The sequence below is a fragment of the Alligator mississippiensis genome, chromosome 5, assembly GCF_030867095.1.
Source record: "Alligator mississippiensis isolate rAllMis1 chromosome 5, rAllMis1, whole genome shotgun sequence".
Taxonomy (NCBI): Eukaryota; Metazoa; Chordata; order Crocodylia; family Alligatoridae; genus Alligator; species Alligator mississippiensis.
The window spans coordinates 141067924-141092518 of NC_081828.1; the positions used below are offsets into that span (position 1 = coordinate 141067924).

At 39.1% G+C, this 24595-nt stretch overlaps 2 protein-coding genes across 4 annotated transcripts in view; one reads left to right on the forward strand and one right to left on the reverse strand.

Moving 5' to 3' along the window:
- SNRK (SNF related kinase) overlaps positions 1-15708 on the forward strand; it is a 65937-nt gene extending 50229 nt beyond the window's left edge. The window contains exons 4-7 of the mRNA XM_014603135.3: positions 1026-1167; positions 3922-4134; positions 6211-6345; positions 11836-15708. Coding sequence (XP_014458621.1) covers positions 1026-1167; positions 3922-4134; positions 6211-6345; positions 11836-13051 — 1706 coding nt within the window. The 3' untranslated portion in view covers positions 13052-15708. The remainder of the gene's footprint in view (positions 1-1025; positions 1168-3921; positions 4135-6210; positions 6346-11835) is intronic.
- A 4080-nt stretch (positions 15709-19788) lies between these two features.
- ANO10 (anoctamin 10) overlaps positions 19789-24595 on the reverse strand; it is a 249542-nt gene continuing 244735 nt past the window's right edge. For all 3 annotated transcript variants that reach the window (XM_006276151.4, XM_006276150.4, XM_019497864.2), the window contains one exon: positions 19789-20716. In XM_006276151.4, coding sequence (XP_006276213.2) covers positions 20654-20716 — 63 coding nt within the window. In that variant the 3' untranslated portion in view covers positions 19789-20653. The remainder of the gene's footprint in view (positions 20717-24595) is intronic.

Genomic DNA, 24595 nt, shown 5'->3' on the forward strand with positions numbered 1-24595 from the left:
GGTGTTTCCTATTGGCGACAGTATAGACAACCCTCTTCGCATACCACCTCTGGAGCAAGCCACATATAACTGTCTGTGTGAAGAGTGTTGTTCCCTTAAATAGTCACTGGAAGCCCCAAAAAGGGTCAAGCGAAAAATATTTCGCCTTTAATTTTCTTTGGGTAGTATTCAGAAATTTTTGGAAGGCTTAGAGTAGATAGGACCATCCATTCTGAAGTTATAAGTGAACAGGCAGATAGACAGACACGTCATTATTATGAAATGACAGTTGAACTGAATTCACTGCATCCAAAATGGAGTGGTACCAGTTTGTGATCTGAGAAGCGAAGTAATCCCAGTCACTGGAAGCTCCAACAAGGGTCAAGTGAAAAATAACCTGCCTAGAATTTTCTTCGGGTGTTTTTCAATAATTTTGGAAGGTCTAGAGTAGATAGGACCAGCCATTCTCGACTTAGAAATGAACATACATACAGGCAGGCAGGCAGACAGACACTTTGTTTTATATATATAGATGTGTGTCCAGTGTTAGCCTAATGCACTTTTGAACAGACCAGACATTCTTTTTAGATAAGCAATTGCTTCCAAATAATTTCTTTCTTAGCACAACTAAATCTTGAAACTTTCTGATACTTACATTATAATCAAGAGTAGGGTAACATTTTAACAATGTAACAATTAACTTTCTTTGAAAATTAATATTAAAGGTAGTAAGGCCTGAAAGTCAAAATGACTGCCTATTTATGATTGTTATACATCCCAATATTTTTTTGTGTGTAGCTTTAAGTTGCTACTTTTGGATCTTCTATCCAAAACCATAAACCTGTCAATAAAAGATGCATAGTACATTTGTATTATATTACAAAGGAATTATATATCCTTCTGATAATGCCTAGAAAGATTGTGTCATCGTAACCTTGACTTAAAATTATTAGAACCTTTGATAGAAACAAAAAATCACTTTTTAATTTGGCAGTAATTTTCTCTGCTCTTGACAATAAATTGAAAATATATTTTACTATTTACAGATATATGGAGCCTGGGGGTCATCCTTTTCATGTTGGTATGTGGACAGCCACCATTTCAAGAAGCAAATGACAGTGAAACTCTGACTATGATAATGGACTGCAAATACACAGTGCCATCACATGTGTCCAAAGAATGTAAAGAGTAAGTAAAGTTTTAAGTAACTTGGTGGCACATTGATAGGCATGTTGGATGTTACTAACAAACTTGGCTATTTTAGGTGGACTGACCGTTTATTTTTATCACTGATTTCTCAGAGCTCCCAAAGCTGAAATTCCATACCATTTTATTGATGGACAAACATGCTTTGACTCCTCATAAGTTATAATATGTAGACCTTTTCTCTAATTGTTGACCTTCTCTAATTTTTTTCTCACCATCTATTAAGTAGTAGCATCTTGTGCACAGTTATTACTAGGGACCTACCTAAATTGTGGTGGAAGTGTGCTATGCAGTGGCTCGTTTGAGCTTGCCTTTTTCACTGCTCTCCCTCCCTCCCACACTACCACTGATTGGTGGAAGGGCCCTGGTGGTCTCACCTCTTGCTGCTGATTGGCAGGAAGGCAAAAACTGTGGTTTTAAATGTGCTTCGGTTTTTGCCTCCTGGCTGATCAGCAATGGGGCCACTGGGGCCCCTCAGCCAATCAGTGGTGGGAGGTACCTTGTTATTACCATATCTTTATTTTCTTTGCATCTTTCACCTTTTGTAATCAAAGTTCATTGTATTTATTCCTTTTTAAATGTTTTGAGCCTTAGACCTTCCATGTATTTGTTTATATGCAATTTTGTTTTGCTTTATTAGGGAAATATGTATCTATTTTAAAAGTACGTGTATTTGATATGTCACTCTATAAAAGGTCTGAGACACTGCTAAGCAACTTCAGGTGGTGGCCTGAGTAGTCTGAAAATACTCCTATAAGAAGAATGACTGGTGGGGGGGAGGGGTGGGAACACGACACCAGAATTGTTCTAAGTCAGGGCTGTACTACCTGCAAGCAGCTGGGGGCTGCATGTGTTGTGGGCCACACCATTGAGGAGCTATGGGCACCCAGGGGCACATACCACATGCCACCCCCTGCTGCACTATGTGCCCTAGTACCTCCCTACCTGGTACTGCCTGCCTGGGCTCCCCACCTCACCTTAAGCTCCCCAGCTTCCCTGCTACATTGCACCTCTCAGGCATTATCCTGAGCCCCATCACTATGGGCTGCGCCACACTGCACCACCCTACCCCCTGGGCAGAGGGAGAGGTAGCCCAGAGAACCTGGCGCTTCCATAGCCAGAGCAGTGAGGGGAGCAGACGTCAAGTGGGAGCCCCCGGTCTAACTGGTTGTTCAAAAATGTTGTCTCTCGATGTCACGCTCAGGAATACTGCATCAGACTTTTTCTTATTTCCTACTCACGTTGCAGCCGGAAATCAACATATTAGGTCTTCAGGACAATTTCTCTATGCAAATACCATATGCCACCAGGGAATTATGATTCATATTGAGAGGCCTGTTCTGGGATGTTCACTGATGCCCTTTAGTGATTTTGATGTGTTCCAATACTTCCCATATGTTGGAGATAGATGCATGACGCTTTCAGCTGTAGTATGATTAATACAATCCCTATTACGTTAGAGTCCCTCTCAGTTGGAACCTTTCACTAATTATAGCTGAAGTCCTGATTAGTGATAGATTATCTCTTTGTGACATTGCCTTGAGTATCCTTGGGCCTAGAAGACGTTAAGGTTCCATTTGTGTCAAACACTAGAATTCAAAGCAGAACCTGAGCTTTTCAGTGGTCCGAGGGAATGCTTTCCGTCTTACGGCCGTTGTTTTAAATTGAAAATTTAAAAAGGAAAGATGTAGGATGGTTATTCAGTATATAATTCTCCTTTAATGAGATCTGCAGTTTTTAGGAGTAATCAGTGCAGGCAGTAGGGGCACCCCTCTTGTTCATATCTCTAATCATATCTCAGTTCTCATATTAAAAAAAAAAATTACTTGAGGTACATACTGGCTTATAATGTGCAGTTGTGCTACCCCGCAGGCTGGTACAAGAATAAAACCATGCCTTAGAATTGCATTATTTCCTTACTTTTTACACTGCAGGATAGCATGTAAGGTTTGAGCAAGAACCTCAGCATTAAACAGCCATCTCCATATCCTGGCACTGTGCAGAGCAGCTAATAAGGCTGAATGCTGTAATTTGCCAGGGCACAGACTGAAATTCCACATGATGGGCAAGTAGAGAGGTGCTAGTTAGATAATATCCTTTCTCTGTACCTTCTATAGCAGTTTGTGAGCTTTAATGACATTTCTCCCTGCCAGAAGCTGGAGATATAACATTGACTTAACATGAAACCAACAGATAAACTTGTCACTGGAGGATCCTAAACAATTTTTTTCTTCATAGATGGGGACAGCTCTCTGTCCTCTCTCCTGTTGGCCCTGAAGAAACCTAGTGTCTGGTACCTACCTTAAAAGCAGTCCTGCTTTCTTCGCAATTCCATATTCTTGTTGAGAATAGCAAATGTATTAGTAATATTAAACAACATTTAAAATATTAGTAGCATCTACCAGCAAAGCAGTTTGGGACCCTACTGTGAATATTGCTTTACATCCTATAGAAAATGAAAGGCAGAAGTCAAGAGCCCATGTAAATGAAAAGGAAACTGTAGAGATTGCTGGTTGCAGTTTTGAAGCCAATTTATTCATTTTAGTTTGGCACTGTTATTTAAAATACCTTTTGTCTAGTTATGTCACAGTCAAATTATTCTTACTGGAAGGAGTCTAAAAGGGCTGCTGTGAACTGAGAGTAAGAGGGACAGCAGTGCCTTCCTAGTGCTGCTGTGATGGCTGCTTTCCACACATGCTAGCACACTGCATTCATAGATTTATTTTCTGTTCACAGCCTAATTACACAGATGTTGCAGAGAGACCCAAAGCGAAGGGCATCTTTGGAAGAGATTGAAAATCATCCATGGCTCCAAGGAGTTGATCCATCACCTGCAACAAAATACAATATCCCTCTCGTTTCATATAAAAACTTATCTGAGGAAGAACACAACAGTATAATACAACGCATGGTCCTTGGTGATATAGCAGATCGAGATACAATAGTAGAGTAAGTTATTGGTTGATAAATTTAATGTTATGATTTTGTTTGCAAATGCAGCCATAGCAATTGTCTGTCCAACACTAGAGACAAAACAGGGACCATTGATGCTGTGAGAGAGTTTAGTTATATCATGTCTTGAAAAGGCATTGACTAAATCTGATAGATTAAATTTAAGTATGGTACTTCACTGAAAAATGATGCTATAAAGATTAGCATTGCGGGATTCTGTTTTTAAAGTCCCCCTGCTAACATTTCAAATCCCTTCAGTTTACAGGTAAAAAGTTTTAAGTCCACTTGGGGCTTAAGGGTGATTTATTTTAATAGAACAAGGCAAGTGTAGTCACAGCCTTACATTATTGATTTATTACAAAAAATCAATCTGTGTATTGTGTTTGATCACTTTGAAAGATTTGTGATTTTTATGACCTGTTTCATATGTCAGATCCCCAGTTTCATTTCTGCTATGCCTTCATGGCTTCTCCTGGTTGGGGGACCGGGAAGGGGTTGTTTGGTTTTTTTTTTCTTTTACGAGTTCTACTAATTTTGGGGAGTTACTTGGGAAGTGGGGAGGAGACTTGCTTTCTTTTGAAGAATTGGCCACAGTAGAGCTGGAGGTCTTGACTAGGATATGATGGTGCTCCTTTCAGTACTTAGAGAACTCATAGTTTCCTAGTTAGGTCCTGCTGTGCCAGTAACGGTCATCAACTGAAAACCAAATCTGAGATCAGCAAGCAGTTTTTCTCCTGGGTCAGATGGCAAAGTGAGTGTGTGTGGGGGTGGGGGGTAGAAGTTGTCCCTCTCCTGTAGAATGGGGCCTGGGCCCTCATCTAAGGATCCGTCTTCTTTGCCATTGTAGTTGTAGGGCGTTGGCAGGGCTTTTACTGCTTGAGGTCTGTGGTATATTGTATGGTGTCCCTACAACTTGCAATTGTGTGTGAGGATTTAAAATAGTGATTTCATGATTTGGGGGAATCTTCAGGTAAATGGTTACCAGTGAACACAAGGGGACTGGATTTGATGGCCCCAGAGGCACCTTCCTGTCACCTTAAGCTGTTTTCATTCAGAGCATTTATTTTGGGATAGCAAATACAGCTTTTTTCCAAGTAATTTTTGCAAACACTTGTTATACAGTATCATTAAAACTATGTGCACGGGCAGGCCGAGGTTCTTTGCGTAGATGTGATATCTTTTATCCTTGTAGTCTCAGAACAGCAGAGACTCCCTATGCCTGAAGAAGGCTTATTGGGCCTGAAAGCTTGCTAAGAACTTTTTTCCAACTACTCGGTCTAATAAAAGATCTCACATCTAACCAGAGAACCTTGCCTGCCTGTGTCTTTAGACCAACACAGCTACAACTAAAAACCCATTAACTATATTGTCATCTGAGTCCTTTAATTTAAAATAGTCTGATTTTTGTTATAACAAATAGAACTTGCCACTGAATCATGCTGCTGGGAAGCTGGTTGCTTTTTTGCAGTATACTTCTGTAAACAGGTTTATTCTGTGTATTTAAAATCTTATTTCCAAAATCTAAATGAGTTGAGAATGTTCTAGCTTTCAGAAAACCCCCAAATTTATAATTCAGACACTTGAAACATCCTGTATCTAAAACTGTTTTAAAGTATGCAGTGGTTTAGGATGTTTTAGCAGCCTTACAGGCTTATTTTACTGTACACTTAATATGCTTTTAACACTGAGAAAAAGTGAAATTTTGTGCCAACTTCAAAATTAAATGTGCTGCTTTGCCTGAGTATTTATTTGTCAGTGGGAGAGGCCATTATTGGATCATAAACTCTACTTCAGTTAATGTTATTCCTTAAATATGTGCGATAAAGGAACAATTATTTAGCTTTTGGATGCTTTCCTCATAGTATCCTAATGTATCTATTGAACTTGCCATATTTGTTTGTCCCTCTTCTAATAGGCCAAAAAATCTTTTGTCAGGATGTCAGAAGTACAAAATTCTATTTCTGGGCCTTTTACTTGCTGTGCAAAATGTAGTCACTTGTGTCAGCTAAATGTTCAGTTTTAACAAATCATCGGTGCGTGATGTGTTCCATTTCTGGTGGTTTTTCCTTTTAGGGCATTGGAAACTAACAAATACAATCACATCACTGCAACTTACTTCTTACTAGCTGAGAGGATTCTGAGAGAAAAACAGGAGAAAGAAATTCAAACCAGGTCTGCAAGCCCTAGCAACATCAAAGCTCAGTTCAGGTAAGAATTAAAACAGTGGGTAATTTAGCAAATTTAGTCAAAATGTTTGGAAAGATGCTGCTTTGTTAAGATGCTGCTTGTTAAACAGCACAATGCTCATTCACTGCAAGTTCTAAGGGTCTGGAGAAATGTAGCACAACCCATAAAGGCCATGTTAGAAGTTAGTTAAAAATCATCTGCCAAAAAAGTTTTCTCAGAATTTTCCAGGAGTGAGCTATTGATAATTTGAAGGCTGTATTTACAACAATTTTTGTGTGTACTGCAGGAGGTGTCACATTCAATGAATTTAAGTCCTTCATGATTAATTCACGTCTGTGACATTTCTGATAGAGAAATTATTCTGTTTTATGTTCTTCTCTTAGTGCTCTTTACACTTCATGAATTTCCCCTTTAAAAACTATCCTTATGGTGTAATCCCCTAAGTGCACAGCTGGGCATTTGTCACCTAGAATGAGCTGAACGTTGATTTTTCTTATCGGGATTCAGGGTCAGCCCTGCCTTGTTGGCATGATCCTAAAGTGTTTGGGCATCTCGAAATCCAGGGTAGCTCAAACATCTCAAGATCAGGCCTTTATAAAGGACACAGTTTTTACAAGGGGTACAGGAGGTGGTGTTAATAGGTGAGATATACTTTATAGCTACAGTTTTTAGTAATAAAACCAGATGGAAGTAAGCAGTTCACAGCTTGGGTCTTTATATCATCCAAATCAAAATGTAATAAATAGCCATCAGCAAAGCCTACTGAAATTTGTGGGAATGCCACCTTATGTGGAAAAGATAACGAGGATTCTGTTGGTGCTTTTTGTCGTGAGGTTAGTATTGATGAAAATTTACGCCGTCTGCCATTTGCTACAGACATTCAAGGAATTTGAGAGGATTTTATTGGAAACAACCTAACTCTGTATTTCTGAACTATTTAAAGATTTCAGGGGCAGATCAGCCTCTCCCTAGGGGTTCTGGAGAAGGACCAGTTTTGATTAAAGGTTTTCTTTTTTTTTCAAAGGACACATAGGGCTCATCTGTGTTGCTTTCATGCTGAGCCTGGGGCACCCCGTGCTGTATGGGCTGAATCAGCGTGGCTGCTTGAGAGTAGTGCTGAGCACACACCCAGAGACTTTCTCAGGCTCTCTCTCACTCTCTCAGGTGTGTTTACTGGCACATACTCAGGGCCACTGTAAAGCAGCTACACTGTTTTTTTCCCCAGGGATTTTGTACAGAATGTGAGTGAGGGTGGGCCATACTTCTGGGCTAGGCAGAAAGGCAGTGTAGACATGCCTTAAAGGTCTGTCTTTGTAGTATGTGGCAGTGCTATATGGAGATACACTGCATGAGTTCTTTAACTGGAAGTGGTACAGCAGTTTGGGGGCAGTGCAGCACTGTCACTAACATTCCCTGCATCTTTATGCTTTAGAGTTTAGACATATGCGGAAACTCTTTAACTTTGCTTGTTGTCGAATGCTTCAGTGAGCTTTAAGCAGTGACCAGCAGTTGTTAGTTTTTCTGAGGTGGGAAACCTAAAGTTGGGAAAAAATCTTTCAGTTATTGCTCTGTCTTAAATATCATTTTAGGAATTCTTGTGGAGGCCTTGCTGACACATTTTCCATTAATAGTTGTGTTTCTGAAATCTCTTTGATCCTCTCCCTCCTCTAGCATACCATTCAGAATGACGGTAGTTAATTTCCCCTCTGACAAATGAGAATCGGGTGCTCCTGCTGATTCCTTGAGAACTATTGCCTGCTCGCACTATTGTTAATTCACCTCTGGGTTTTAGCAGAGGAAGATGAAAATACTCCTGAGAAGTTCAGTGCTTTTCTGTACAAAGATGAAATTGAATAATTTCTTACCTGCAACAAGGGTTTCCTTATGAAGGTTTCCTTTTTGTCACCCTTAACTGGTTAATATAGACATTCGTTAGAAAGGATGATGTGGGCTATAATGCCCTGCTTCTGTATTTCCATGCTTTATCCAAACCAACTGGTGCGACTGAAAGCAAATAGTCTGAGACTCAGCTCAGACTAAGAATGTTGTTAAACAGCATGCATTTAGAGGATCAGGTCCCATGACTGGAGGAATATGCCTGCTGCTTATGGTAGCGCTTTATTAGTAGAGCTGCTTTTTGGATGTCTGAGTAGCAATATGTCAGTTTTTCATTTATACCTTTCTAAAATTTTGCAATTTTGGATTTGACAAAAGCTCCGACACCTTTGTCGTCACAGAGTTCTGTGTTTCTTCCAAAGACCATTTGAAAACTTAAGTTAAATTGCAGGAGCATAGGAAAGTAGGGCTGGAAGGGACCTCACAAGGTCATCCAGTTCAGCCCCTTGCTTGACAGGATCATCCATGACTAAACCATCCCAGCCAAGTGTCTGTCTAACTTGCTTTTGATTTCACAACAGTGTATTTAGTGGTTGTTTACTTAATGGACTTTTCTCCAGGAAAGTTGCTTTATTGCATGGTTACATGGTACTAGCTACAAGTTTGTTTTAATCTAAATGGTTTCCATCTTTCTGCTAGAGAAATCACTTCTCTCATTGTAGTACTGTGGTTTTCACACTGGGACTTATGAAGCAGAGTACCAATTTTTCTAGGAGGAAACCTTGTCGATCAGACAAATGAAGTGCAGTGAACTGGAAACCGAACCTGTCATAGTAATAGTCCTTGTAGCCCTGACTTTGCAGTTATGGAGTTGAACTCCATTGTTTGTCCATATCACTTTTCTCACTGCAGTATAACTGGTAGTCTGCTTAACAGACATCAGGAATTGGAATAATAATGGTATTGCATATCAAGGTTGAGATGCATTGGTAGAACTGCTTGGAGTGGTTGCTTGGTGCTGTCCTGCTAATATTACTTTGCTCCCTATGAATAAGTAGATGTCCATAAATTTATGAATACTTTCCCTTCAGAGTTTCAAGTTATTTTCACAAAGTTTTACTTGTTGTGTTGATATTGTCTGCAATCCAAATGAATTACCTAAATTTGTAGGGAAGAAGACAAATATGTCATTGCTTTTGTTTGGGAACTAATTTTAACTGCAAAATTGGTCTATTCTCACTTGTCTCACTGAACGTCTGTGCAGTCTGGGGAGATAGTTCTTTTTTCCCCCACAGTGAGCATGTTTGGGAGATACCACTTTTTCTGCCTGATGCTATCTTTATTCACTTGCATCAAGGAAGAGCCAAGTCGATAAACCAAGGCTGTGCAGCTTATGTCCCATGGGCCACATGAAGCCCGTAAGGGATTAATTTGTGGCCCCCAAGCTCCTGCCTGGCTCCTATGTCCCCATGGCTCCAGCTGCAACACAGCTGAGGCTTCTGGGTTCTCCCTCCTTCCTCCAGCTGCCACTTCCTGTTTCTGCCCTAGGAGATGGGGCAGTATGGTATGCTGCATGGGGAGCTGAGGACAAATCATGGGCGGGGGGGGGGATCACCCCTGCACAGTGCAGCGGTGGTGGTGAGGGTGCCCCATGTGGTGGTGGGAAGAGTGGGTGCCTGTGTGGTGGAGGTGGGGACAGGAAGCAGTTGTGCAGTGCATAGCTCAGTGACCCATGATTTCCATGGTGTGGCCCTTGGGGGCTTAGAAGTTGGGCAGCTCTACAATAGACCATTTGAGCCCTGGTCAAATAGCTGAATCTGGAAGCTGAGTTTAAGAAGTCTAGTGGGGTATTGGAGCCTCCCTCCCTCCTTCTCTTACATCCCAGCAGAGCCTGTTTTGAGCCCCCCTTCTCCCACCAAGGGGAACTGAGTCCAGAAAGTACAATATATTGTATTTTGAATGTGTGCATAACTGTGAGCAGTATCTTGGGCTGGAGAATGAAGAGTACCCTACCATTCTATTCTATTCTATTCTATTCTATTCTATTCTATTCAAATCTGTGCTAAAAAGGCATGCATATTCCCTAACCACTACTATGGCATTACCCAAGTATCTGCCTGGGAGTATCTCATACAGTACTATCTGTGCCTAAATGGAAAGGTTCTGCACTTAGGTTTTTGTTTTTCTTGCCATGACCGTTACTTTTTCATACAGCATAGGAGAATGTGGTTACGAGATAAAATAGCTGTAGTTGATAAAGCCAGTAACTTTGAAACATGGTATCTTTTAATATTTGAGTACCTAGAGCATATTTTTTGCTTAGTTGCTTAAGTCTGGTGGTTGCTTCATAGACTAGCCGTCAAGAGACATCACTCTTAAGCAAGTCTGTTAGATGTAAATGTTTGGTTGCATTTTCCTGAGGCCTTTTTAAAAAATACAAATGATTGAGATGGTGGCAGTTTCATTCTTCTATTTGTAGCACAACAGTTCAGTTTTTGGAACATTCAAAAAAATGTACAGTATATTTTTAGGATTTAAACTAAAACATCAATTACTGAAAGTTATTTGCTTAATTATAGAATTGCTAGATGCCGAAGATAAAACAGCACTAACTAGTTGTAAGACTGAGTTAAGTCTCAAGCATCACCTCTTTCATGACCACTTTACTTTGAAGATCATGCTTAATACAACTGTACATTAGAAATTTCTGTTATAGATAAAATAGCTTTCATTATTGTGATTTTAAACACTTTGATGCCTGCCTTTTAATAGTGACATGATGAGAAAAGACAAAATTGTCAGATGAAAATAGCTGAATCTGGATTCACGTACATTTTAATTAAACAGATTTTGTTAAGGAAAACTTAGATTAGCTGTTCATAGGAGGCATGTTACAAAAATGTCAGGATTTTTTTTTTTACTTAAGACTGTATTTTCAAGTCACAGTGTTAGTTTTAAAGCCATTGAATTGATGGCTTTTATATTAATAATTGAAAATGGGGAAGAAGAATAAAGACTTCATACTGTTTACAATACCACTGTCCTTTGATTGATATTGGATGGGTCATGGAACAAGGCCTCTTTGTCTTGCCCCTGTTCTTCTAGACCTCCTGCAAACATCTGATTTTTTTTAAAAAGCACTTTCTTCGAGTCATATAAGACTATTCATTTGTTTCTGAGAGCAGCATTGGAATTTGTGATCTAAGTTGGCAGCAACCAACATGACTTGTAAATTACTCTTTTTTTCATTTTCTTTAAGTTGTTTCTCTAAATTTACTGTTTACAAAATGTACTGGCTTGTGAAGTGGCATAATTTCTGTGGCCTTTCTGATCTCTTCCTGTAAAGATTTTATACTGTATTCGTAAGTTATCACTAAAATCGAATTTGACAAAAGGTGTAGGGCAGGCTGGCACCTCGGAGGCCAACTGGTTCAGAGGGACGTGAGTTCTTGCAGGCAGCAGTGTACTTTACTTCATCAGTATATCAGATGTACTCAGGAAGTAGGTTCTTGCGTATGAAAGTTCATGCCCTTCTGAACCAGGTAGTCTCTAAGGCTTTTACCCTGCCCTACCTTTTGCCTAGCTTCAGACTAACACAGCTAACCCCCTGTATGAAATCTAATTTGTCTCTTTCTCTCTCTCTCTCCCCTTCATCTTTTACAATTTCTTACCAAGGCAATCATGGCCCACAAAAATTGATGTACCCCAGGACCTAGAAGATGATCTTACAGCTTCTCCTCTCTCCCATGCAACTGCTCAGTCTCCAGCTCGCAGTGCTGAAAACGTTCTTAACGGTCACAGAAGCAAGGCACTTGGTGATTCAGCAAAGAAAGAGGACATCCCTGAATTAGCTGGGCCAGCACTTTCAGTGGTTCCTTCAGTGAGCTTGAAACCTGCTGCAAGTGGCCGGAAGTGCTTGTTTAGAGTAGAAGAGGATGAAGAGGAAGATGAAGAAGATAAGAAACCCATGTCTCTTTCAACTCAAGTTGTTCTGCGCCGCAAGCCTTCAGTTACAAATCGTCTCACTTCCAGGAAGAGTGCACCAGTCCTCAACCAGATCTTTGAGGAGGGGGAATCAGATGATGAATTTGACATGGATGAGAACTTGCCCCCAAAGCTTAGCAGGTTAAAAATGAATATTGCTTCACCTAGTACAGTGCATAAACGCTACCACAGAAGGAAAAGCCAGGGTCGGGGATCTAGTTGCAGTAGCTCAGAAACCAGTGATGATGACTCAGAAAGTAGGCGACGGCTAGATAAAGATAGTGGGTTTACTTACTCCTGGCATAGACGGGATAGTAGTGAAGGGCCACCTGGCAGCCAAGGAGATGGTGGTGGACAGAGCAAACCAAGCAATGGAAATGGAGGGGTAGACAAAACAAGCCCTAGCGATAATAACAAAGGTGGGGGAAGTCCCTCAAGTAGCTCCGGTGGTAGTACCAATAACACTTCAGGTTCCACCCGTCGGTGTGCTGGATCTGGAAACTCAATGCAGTTGTCTACTAGGAGTGCAGGGGAACTGGTTGAAAGCCTAAAATTGATGAGCCTTTGCTTAGGTTCACAGATTCACGGCAGCGCTAAATACATTATTGATCCTCAAAACAATCTGGCATTTTCCAGCGTAAAAGTGCAGGAGAAATCAACGTGGAAAATGTGCATCAGTTCGACTGGGAGTGCAAATCAGGCTACAGCATTGGGCAGCATAAAATTCTTCTCTGACCAGATGTCAGACACAGAAAATGAATTGGAACGGATAAAGAACAGGAACTTGAAAAATAACGTGTTACAACTACCTCTCTGTGAAAAGACAATATCTGTGAATATTCAGCGGAACCCCAAGGAGGGACTGCTGTGTACCTCCGGTCAAACAAGTTGTTGTCATGTCATTTGACGGTGGCCTGACTTAATAGCTCAATCTACTTGACATCACCATTCTTCCTGTTCAGAGCTGTGAACACCTTATTTCACTGAACCCCTTTTGTTGTCTTAATATTTTAAAGTGGGCTTTGAGCAGTTATTTATTACATTTTAATTTTGTGTTTGCTTGATAGTAAGACAATGCATGGTCTTTGTGCATGCTGCTAGCCAATACATTTTTCTTTCCCAACAGAATAGAATATTTTATTGTGTAATTTTTACACTTTTATTTTACTATGGAAGATCTGGATTAAATTAAAATGTATATCTAGATCCTAATGTAAATGGAGCACTTAGAAGTTCATGTTCTGCACTTAGACTAGAGAGAGAGAGAGCAAGCGAGAACTTTTGTTTGCTTGTGAAATGTTAATTCTTGTTCTGACCTTCTGTGATATCTAAAATATGTGATATGTGGCATACTTCTATGTGTCTGAAACAGAACCAAAGCAATAATGTTTTGATGCTGAAAACTCTTCAGGGAGCTTTCAGATATTCCAAGGCTTGTACAAAGCAAAGATGCACTGAAAATTAGTGATCTTAAACTATGATTTTAAACCCACACCTATTTGTCTTAAGCGATAATATGGATAAGTTGTGGCTCAAAATCAAACTGAAAAAAAATCCTGTTTTGCTATACATAAGATTTTTTTTTTTTTAAAAGCAACTAGATTTGTAAGGCAGCTTTTCCCATAGAAATACGTTAATATTACAAACAGACAATCTTTTTTACTAGAAACAAAGGTAAATTATAAGGTCTACATCTGAGTTTTTGCATTCTAACTAAAATGAAAAACCTTGTATAAATTACTTCCATTATTAGTGTAACATGACAATTGTTGGCATTTCTTAAGTCTGACCCTTACATGCATCAAAATGAAATAAGGAATGGAAAAATCCGTGGATAATTGGATGCAAATTTAAATCAGTTCCTATAATAATCTAATCTCCTTAATTTTTCTCATTATTAGCATTTTTTTTTTAACTTTTGTCAGGACTTAAAATATTGTTACCTCCCAGCTGGTAATTGTTAATTTCTTTGAACATCAAGTCCAAAATTAAAATATGGCATGTATGAAAATATGCTTAACAGTAATTAGCTTTTCTGTTTGTTTCTCCATTGTCACAGAACTAATGGCAAATTCATGCTTTAGTATATTTCTGTACGGAAGGATACTTTTGACCAGATTAACTTTTGTGGAATTTTATTATCTAGAATAAAATATATTGCAGATTCCTAATGTGGGAAGGACATGAATGTTTTATGTTTTCATGCTGTGCACTGGATCTTCAAAGCAATGCTAGTAAGAATTGGTGGTATTATGTAGCAGCACTCTAGCCAGAAACTGAATGTCTGAGAGGAGTTTACACTGTTTAGCATCTTGTAACATTTGCAGAGTGGTCAAATACGATGCATTTCATGTATACCATAGAGAGAGTAGAGCACCAAAGAACTGCGTTACATTTGGTCACAATTTCTGTAGTTCACAACAGCTCTTTGAATTATTTTGCTGATAGGTGAAATTGCACCAGATAGTCTTACTGACTAGCCTAGTTGGGGATTTTTTCATTCTGCTTCCTAAACAAAGCAAATGATAAAAATCTTTTACACTTCTAACTTTTAAGATACAGTTGCAGTTCAGTCAGCGTGGTATTTATAAAATGAAAGCTACGAGAATAGATGTGTGGGTGAAGCCATAGAACATATTTGCTTGAAATTTTTGAGCAGGGATCTTATAAAGGGCCAGAAATAAGATGTGTGGTTCACAGAGAGTGAGCGTAACATCTATATTAAAGTAGGATAAAAGTATATAAAGGGCATTGGCAATAAACTATTTGTTGCAGCTTTTTTCCAAGTATTGTAAATACTCTTTCCTGATATTATGTACAGCCTTGGAATGGCACCTTTTAACTAACCCCAGGTGTATTTTGTTTCCAATGTTTTTATATACAAATGTATATATGGTGCTCACTTTAGAACAGCAGTGTTGAACATTTATGCTGCATAGCTGTATTATAGCCTTATTAGTTGTGTATGGTTGGTTGAACCTCTGGGTGTACAAATGTTAGTTTGAGTGTTGTCCTTTATCCATTTGTTCATAGGTGAATGATTGTGCATGTGGTGTATGTTGTATTACATTGTCATGTAAAAGGAAGGGCGAGAATAACCACTACATTAAGATAATATTGGACCAAACTATTTAGAGCAAGTAAACAGTTTCTTGTACCCCTTAACGTGTCTTTAAAAGTTGCATCTAGTTACAGTAGAGTATAAATTAAATATTGTGGGAAAAACAATTAGTCTTGTATTTTTCTGTATGTGTGTATATATAATAATGTACCTCTAGCAACTTTATCTGTATTTAAGATGTGACAATCTTGACACAGAGTTTTAAGAGTAGCAGTAAAATTAAGCAGAATTAATGAAAGGAACAGAATTAAAAGAATTTCTCACCAAGAAAGCATCTGTGTGCGTGTGTGTGTGTGTTAAGAGGGTACAGGAATATCAGCTGATCCTGTTGGTTGCTTTCAGCATTGTTTGGCTTTCTTCATTGTATAAACATTCATGATGTGTGACAGAAATGGAAAATGGAGTTAATAAAAGTGACATCTTGACTGACGTATAAGCAATGATTTCCCTGTCAACTTTATGTCATTTACTAATTGCAAAATTCATTTAATATTGTGGGGGTGAAATAAAATCTTCTTCTGCTCTTATACCAGTACCCAAACTTTAACACGTACTCTAACATGAAGCAGCATCTTTTGGTTGAAACGGTTAGTACCTGAAACGGATGTTTCCATATTGTGAATATTTCCTTAGAGCATACACTTCAGACTGTACATTGTAGTCCAGGATGTAAAAGCTAGCTACTTATATCCTTCATGTTCATGTTAAGAAGCACCAGCTTACAAACATGGCTCAAACTAGTTCAACTGGACTCAGACAGTCCAGTTTAAAATCACACCTTTAGGTAAATTGGCGCAAGTATTTAAACACAAACAGTTTGGTTGTATATACAGTGTCCAACTGAAAAGCAACTCAGCTGTGCCCCAAACTCAAGTGCTAAGATAATCACCTGCATGTTGAGGAGACCAGCTGGTCCTAGAGTTTTAATTTAGAACAAAGTATAAAAGCATGGAGCCTGAATGGAATATTTCAACTCTTGGGCTCATGTACCACAATTGACACATGTTGTCATCATTTGTCAACTCCACTAGTCATTTTAACCTTAAAGCAGAAATCGGGTAATTTCAAATGTAGATTTGTGATCCCTTGCGTGATACCAAGATGCATACTGCAACTCTTCACACCGAGTTACACCAAGGAGTAATTTAGCGCTCAGTGGGCGCATCTACATGAGATGCTAAAAGCGCAGTGGACTAATTCTACTGCGCATTATTATGTCATGGCGAAAGCCATGCTAATACACACTAGAATTAGTCTACTGCACATTAGCATCACACAAAAGATGTGTGCCAGCGCTACTGCACAGTAGCACTGATTACAGTGCATTTAGTACCAGTTACTACAAGTACTACACTTGATGCGCTGTAATTACAGCGCATTAATGCACATTCAGACATGCGCATGGGTACATCTACACATGCAACAAATGCACGGAACTCTAGAGCTGTTTGATCTGGAGTACACTGTTCCTGGGCGCAGTATTTACTTGTGCTCCCAGAACAGCAGCAATTTGGTGGGGGAGGGACAGGTGGCTGGGCTGACCAGATGCAATTTACACATATGTTCAGTGTCCATGCATGTTTCTACACAGTAAATTACTTTGCCATACTATAGTACTGTCCCTGATAGTATCTTATGGCAGAATTAATTTACTATGGCCTAATACTGGCACACATGTAGACCTTGATGCTTTACCGCGGAGGTAATCAGTCTATTCTGCAGTAAAGCACATGTGTAGATGCACCCATTAATGGTTGTATGTGGCACAGAATGAACTTGCCCTTCATCCATTTTAACAATCTGTTCACGCTGTTTCAGGCAGAAGGGGGAAATATAGGTTCTTTAAAGCAGTGTTTTCCTTTTTTTTTTTTAACAGCCTTGAACATGAATTGGCTGTCCCTTAAGTGCCTGTTTGGTTTCACAACTGAATAAAACTAGTAAATCAAAGAAAACTTTACCATTTGGCTACACTTCTTTGTCCCTTCTTTCTTAATTGCTTTACAGTACTCCCTCCTCACCTGTTATTTTAATGCAGTTCATTGATGCTCCAGTCACAGATTAGGCATTTTGTTCTCCAACCTGGGTATCAACGTGTTGACTTACCAACTCGACTCTACTTGGTTAGCAAGTTCCACACAAAAAAATTCCTCAAACCCTCTATAACATCAGGTAAGGGTGACTGATAGAAAAAATAAAAACAACAGGTGGAAAACAGTAAGGTGCAGAGGTAGAAAGACTTTTTTTTCCACCAGGGGATGAATAGATGATGCATATGAGACAAAGAGATAAAGTCCCAGAGCTCCAGGATAGGAATCTCCCACGCTAGCAAGAGGCAAGGAAGGGACAGCAAGAGTTCTGTGACAAAAAAGGGAGACACTTACAGTTTAACTACAAAACTTAGCAGTTTATAGGGGTAAACTAAGTTCTTTACTACAGAACCCCCTTCCTACACTGTATTGCTGAGTAATGTATTGTGTGGACAGCAGCTTTGATGCCTGTCTAGGGGACCTTCTGCTATACTCCAATACAACTCACAATAATGGAAGATAGGTCACTGGTTCTAAATCTTTGCCAGGCATTCCCTCACTCAAGTCCTCTCTACTATTTAGGTACACTGCAATGCCACTGGTCAAGGTTACGGACTCTCAGGTTGAGAACTCATGAGCTTTATCTCCACTTACAGATATGGAAAGTAAAGTTAGAAGTGCTGAGATTTGCCCACAAGCAGGGATTCACATTAACATTAATTCACAGTAAGTCTACTAGTTTGCAACATGTTTAAACTCCTGAGCTACATCTTTCTCAGCTGGACTATGAAAAGCCAGAGGATTTTAAGGACTAGAAGGACAAGTGAGTAATGGTCACTGGCTTAAAATTCTTCTGTGGCTACTTACCATGTATATTTTTGCTATGCTTTCTGCCCATGCTCAGAGCTTCCTTCCCCCTTGTGTTTCTAGAAGATGGGCCCTTGTGGCTAGTTTCAGCAGCTCATTATGACACCTGCTGCAGCATTCTGCAGGCAACCTAGCTCACTCATCAAGTTCAATGCCCTCTCCGACTCCCTACGTAGTTTTTAATAATGCAAACCTAGTGGAAGCAAGTTTGTGTCTGTGTGGGCATACGGAAGATGGGAAAGAAGCCCATTTCAAGTCAAAAGAATAAATTAACACTCTTGAAACACTGGGTTTCTTGTGAAGAAATTGTGTACCATGGATTTTGGATCATAACACTAACTTTGGAGCTGTAGTAATTTTGCAAGGCACTCAGTACCTCACAGCCTCTTCCCTCTGTCTCCAATACCAGGAGATCTGGTTCAGTTCTCTTAGAAACATGAGCTCTGGAGTTTTGATTATTGATAATTTATCATAGGTCTTTCCCCTGCTACATAAGATATCATCTTTATTTTGTATTTAAATAACTGTAAGATGCCTATGCCAGGGTCTGGGCACCTTTGTCATCAAAGTACAATCCTTGGACTCTAAAACCCAATACAAATCTACAACAAGCCTCTCTAAAAAATCATGAGTTCACAAGGACGCATTTGACAAGAATGTCATATTCCCAAAAAAGATCCACCGTTTAGGATCTTCAGCTGTCCTCAAAAGTCAATTCTTAAAATCTGCCCTTGGACAGGTCCAAAACTTCAGCAACTTTGGGCTACTTCAAGCTCAAGTGGAGAATGATTCCAAAGTTGAGGGTCCCACATACAGATTGTTCTGCCAAAAAACTCTCTCTCAAACCAAGGGAATCCTAATTTGAGAACTTCCCCAATCATAACTGTGACAGGATGTCTCCAGATCATTTAGAGCTTTACAAATCTAAAAACTGGAACTTTAAACTCCACTGGGAAGGCAATACTTTTGTTTAACTGTATTATTCTGGGGGAGTGGCTCTGACCATTAGGCTCTGTCACATTTTGCTATGAAATGAGGTGTCAAGTTTTCATGACAGATTTCTGAAGAGTGTGTAGGTTGGTATAAATCAGTGTACAGCTCCATGCAAATGGGATTGTAGGGCTTATTCAAGAGCTTCCACACCTAGGTAAGTTTAGCAGCAGATGATAAACTGGTGTGATGTGCCATAACCAGTCAGTATGCATTTTGAACTTGTCACTTACTTAGAATCATAGAACCAGAAGGTTCCTGTAAGATCATCAAGTCTGGTCCCCCGCCATGGGCTGGAAGTTACTGGGCTCAGATGAGCTCAACAAGGTGCCTATCCAGCCTCATCTTGAACACCTCCAAGGAGGGTGATTGTACCACCTCTGCCAGGAGTATGTATGTTCCAGATTCTGGTGACCCTTACAGAGAAAAAGTTCTTTCTTATATCTAGCCTGAATTTGACCTCTATTAACTTATGCCCATTGGTCCTTGTCCTCCATTGGGCTGCCTTCCTGAAGAGTTGCTCCCCTAAATCACGGTGTTCATCACCTCTGGTGTACTTGAAGATTAAGAAAACATTTGCATGATGAGCAAGAAACAGTCGACTACTTTAGTACATGTGTAAAAGCATTAGACATACAATTACAGTCTCAATTTTAATTGTTCTATGACTATTATTTCAGTTAACAAGAGGACCCATTAGTACAGCATAGTTTCACAAGCAAGAAAAATGGTATTCCACGTTAATGCTGAATTAAATACAATACAACCACCATTTAATCTTAATAATAAACTACTGATCAGAAATCCCACCTAATGTTTTTTACCCAGCTTCCAAAAATAATTTAATTGGAACACATTTATAAAATTAGCATATTATAAAGTATAATATATTTTATACCACTCACTTCCAAATAACTTTGCAAATGGACCTATGGAAAATATTGATACATCACATTATATAATAAAATTTAGATTCATTTCCTAGAAATGCCCTGAATAATATATACGTTGTCTTTGAAAAGATACAAGGGTCGATTAACTATTTCAATACAAGGACAAATGGGATAACAAGCATAAGGAACAGTACACTTTGAATTAAATACTAGTATTAGAATTACTACTAGTACTAGTAATATTGTGTCTTTTTTTTTTTTAAAGAGTTGTAATTCAAGATCAGAGTTAAGACTAGAGTCCAGGATGCTTACTCTAAAAATCTATTTCATACTACACAAGTGATTAAGGCATTGCAATGAGACCTAACATAAGCTGGAGTGATGATCTATATCCTGTGTCACTAGACATCTGTTGACATTCTGGAAAAAAAGCAAAGAAGAAAGGAAAGGAGGAAAATGATTTTTCATAGTTTTAAGTGTTTAGTGGTGATGCCTGAGTACAAATAATTGACATTATCCACTGAGTAATATGTTGTGGAGTGCAAATACCATGAGTTTCTATATCAGGTCATCATACAAACGTAGAAGTGCATCTGTCCACATGTTAATTCTTAAATCCTTTTCTTTCCTTCATGTGTTTCGTCCTTCAGTGACTCAGCTGCAAGTTTTATTTGCTGTAAGGGTTAAAAAAAAGTGTAATAAATAAGAGCGTTGCGTCACTGTTTATCAAAGCCAACAAAGCATCAGAACCTAAATGCAAAACTGAGTAAGAGTATCACTCTGAAGACGATAAAATGTTTAAACTATAAGAAAGAATTTTAAATTAACTAACACTTCACTGCTTACAGCAGGTATGTATTTCACAGCAAAACACAGGAAGGCATGGTTTTACCTGCTTTGTTGCTTTTCTCACTAGAAAACTTTGGAACTAACAGTCAGTTTGCTAATTACATTTGTGATAAATAACACATATAGTTCTATGAACATACCCTTCAAATAGAATAACTGAGCCCATGGGCAAATCTAGGATTTTGAAAAGTGTGGTGTGGCACATCACCACATACAGCATAACTCTTTTTTCTCTCTGGTTAAACAGAATCTAGAAGCATTAATACGGTAAGGGCCTCAAAACAACAACAAAGACAAACTTTATTGGAATGTGGACTAATTTGCTATATTATATAGAGAGTTTAAAAAACAAACGACAAAAAATTGTCAAGATATACTGTTTCATTAGTTCTGTAGTCATTATACTTAAATGTACAGCTCTTATTCAGCTTCATAAAACAAATCTATTGAGTGATTTGACAGCGTCTCCAATACTTCAGTGACAGTCATTTCTATACCTAAGTTAGTATTATTGCATCTGAGTTAAGCCTTTAGGTACAGCTAAAAACAGTCTGCAGGGCTGTGAAATAAAAGAGACATTACCAGGAGTGGCTAACAGACAGCGAAACTGTAGAAGAAAGAATAGTTTGCGAAGTGGAGCATCAATATTATTAAACAGGAAACAGGGTTGTTAACACCTGTGAAGTGGAGAGAGATTAGCAGGAACCAGGTAGATTACAATGAGTCATGAAGTCAATTGACTCCCCCCACCCACCTGAATAGAAATACCACTGCCCCTCCCAGGCAGTTTGGGTGGAGCAGGAATTGGCGGGAGGCCATGCAACTGCACGACTGTGCTCCGCCCCAGATCTGCCACTGACTGAACCGTACAAATGTAGCATGGGGAAGATTAAGGTGATGGCAATTTACAAACACTGGAAAAGTGCCTCACATTATTTTAATAACCCATTCTCCTTTTAAAACAACTATAGGAGTTAGATATAATTCTAACACCTAACTCCAATTTCTAAATACACTGAAATATTGAGCAAGTATTAAAGAATGATTCATTTTTTCTCTCCTATAATGTTGCTTCATAGGTGTACTGGCAAATCACAGATACAAAGATCTATAAAACTACAATTTTAAAATATCAGAGGTTGTTACAACGCATCTTTTTAGGAAGTTATTTTAGGACTGTTTTTGATTGACAATAAAGCCGTCTTGTTAGAGAAACAAAGCAAAAAGGCTGTCAGTCGCTACACCAAACTTTTTGCATAGCAGATCTCTAATCTCTCTACTAATTAGCTGCATATATTTAATATCATGATTTCTGTAAAAGCAATTAGAACTATGCTGTGTGCCACACATACTACTGATGTATACTTAAAATCTCAGAAGTATCCTGATACTTGGTTATTCCTCATTAAGTAATTCATTACTGTGAATGTGCCATAAACATGAAGAGAACTTCATAGAGTTTTTGTTTAGTTTGAATGAACTTCATTTCAGGGTGCTGAAGGAACTGGTAGAAGAGAATCCCCTGGCAGTAATAATTACAAACTTATGGGAGAAGTGAGGTTCTAAACAACTGGAAAACAACAAATATAGTGCCCCCATCTTTAAAAAAATGGCAAAAAAGGAGGAAACAGAGATTAATCAGCCTGACTTCAATACCTGTGAAGTTACTTGAGAAATTTATTAAGAAGTCAAGTTGTAAATATTTGGAGGAGGGGAGATTCGACACTAGCAGCCAACATGGATTTGATCAAAACAAATTATATTAACAAAAAGCAATTTGATTTCCTTTTTTAGTAAAGTAAGTAGTTGGGTAGATAAAGGGAAAGCAGCTGACATAGCATGTATGGACTTATGTGGGGCTTTCAAAAGCTTCCTAGACTACAGAAATGTTGGTTAGATAAAATTACTACAAGGTGAACAGAAAATTGGCTCAAACAAAGTGCAATTATAGATGGATCGATATCAGAAGGAAGTTTTGGTAGGGTTCCACAGGGGGCTGTCCTGGTTGCATTGCTACTTAACATGCTTCTGAAAGCTTACTGCTCAATGCATTATACAGTCATAGGGACTCCCACGTCCCTTCCAAATGAGTTAGACTTCACTGCTAGTCAGTTCTTTTGCTTTTCTAAATTATCTGCTGCTAAATTGGATGAATTTACTCCCTGATATAAACAAAATCTGGAAAGAAGGCTGTGGTGGTGAAATGTGTTATCGCCAAGCCTACTGTGAAGGTTTTCTCTCTGTTATCTTTGGGTGTTACTAGAAAGAGGACTCAGTGTGAAAGAGAAACTGGAACCATTTGTGCAGCTTCTTGTTAAAGAGACTGTATGATCATTCCAGAAGAAGCAGAGGCAGGAGAAACTGGATGAATTTGAGCCCGAGGAATAGTTTAAACATTGCCTTAATTAAAGTGACTTCTACCCCTAATGTAAAAGCATTAGAAAGATACAGAGAACAGCTATTTAATTCAATTCATGACTCATCAAACTCAAGACCAATTCACTTATGTTGGAAAGATTTTCTTAAATTCTTAGCATTGTAGTAATTACAATGTGATTTAGAGCAAATCTGAAAGAAAAACAAGGTGTTCTCTAGCCTGTGCATGTACCTATTAAACAAAATCCCAGACATTTGAAAAGATCAACAGCATAACATTACTAATAAATATGACCAGAAATTTTGTACATAATATTTTCTGGTACCAGTGATTTTGACGGTCATCCTTTCCTTATGAATGACTTTCTATTTTTCACTGGTCTGACTCCTTAGGGTAATTCTGTTAACTTCAATTTAAGTTTATAAAATATAAAATTAAAGTTTATTTTAAATCTTTTTTACAGTATCCCAGGCTGCCACGTCATACACAATATTGTCCAAATAGCTCCGTTCAAATCTTTTGTTCTCGGGAAAAAGAGATCCATAGCAATCAAAAGTGTGAGACTTAAAAATGTGGATTTCAGTGTTGCAGTGATGTTGTAGCTCCAATGGCCTAGGAAATATGTGACAGGCAGTCTTCTATGGGGTGATATATTTTATAAGACCAATGGCATGGTTGGGATAGACTTAGACAAGTTTTCAAATGCACTTCCTTCTTTAGGTCAAGGTGATGTAACAGGGAGCCTGAGGCTCCTGTTACTTTAAAGAGAAAAATGGCAGCAGATGGAGCCCAGACAGCTGAAAAGGGGCTAGCCACAAGAGGAAAGACGTCAAAGAAACACTGCTGTCTAGGCAGGGGCTGCCCATAAGAGTGAAGGGTGCACTTGCAGCTAAGTGGGAGAACTCTGCCTGTTGTGAGTTGGCTGCAAGGGAAAAGACAGGTAAGGATAAACAGCTATGACTGCCTATTGCAGAGCTAGCTGCTCTGCAATAGGGCAGTAGGGCAGAGCATGGCTTGGGCAACAAGGGGCTGCCTGAACTGGTCATAACCAGCTATGGCAACCAGCTGTCAGGGCCCAATGAGAAATCCCTGCAGGGCTGAAGCACCACCTGACTGGAAGGGGCAGGCCTTAGGCAGTATAAAAGTCTAGGACCTGAGTAGTCAGGCAATCTGGACCTGCAAGCCACAGGAAGAAGAGATCCTGGTTAGGAAGACTACAGGAAGATGCTGGGCTGACTTCTGAGTTGCCATGGGGCCTGCCACTAAGACGGTGATGGCTTAGAGAGGAATGCCTCTCCCCCAGGGGAAGGGGAAGCTACCCCTTGCT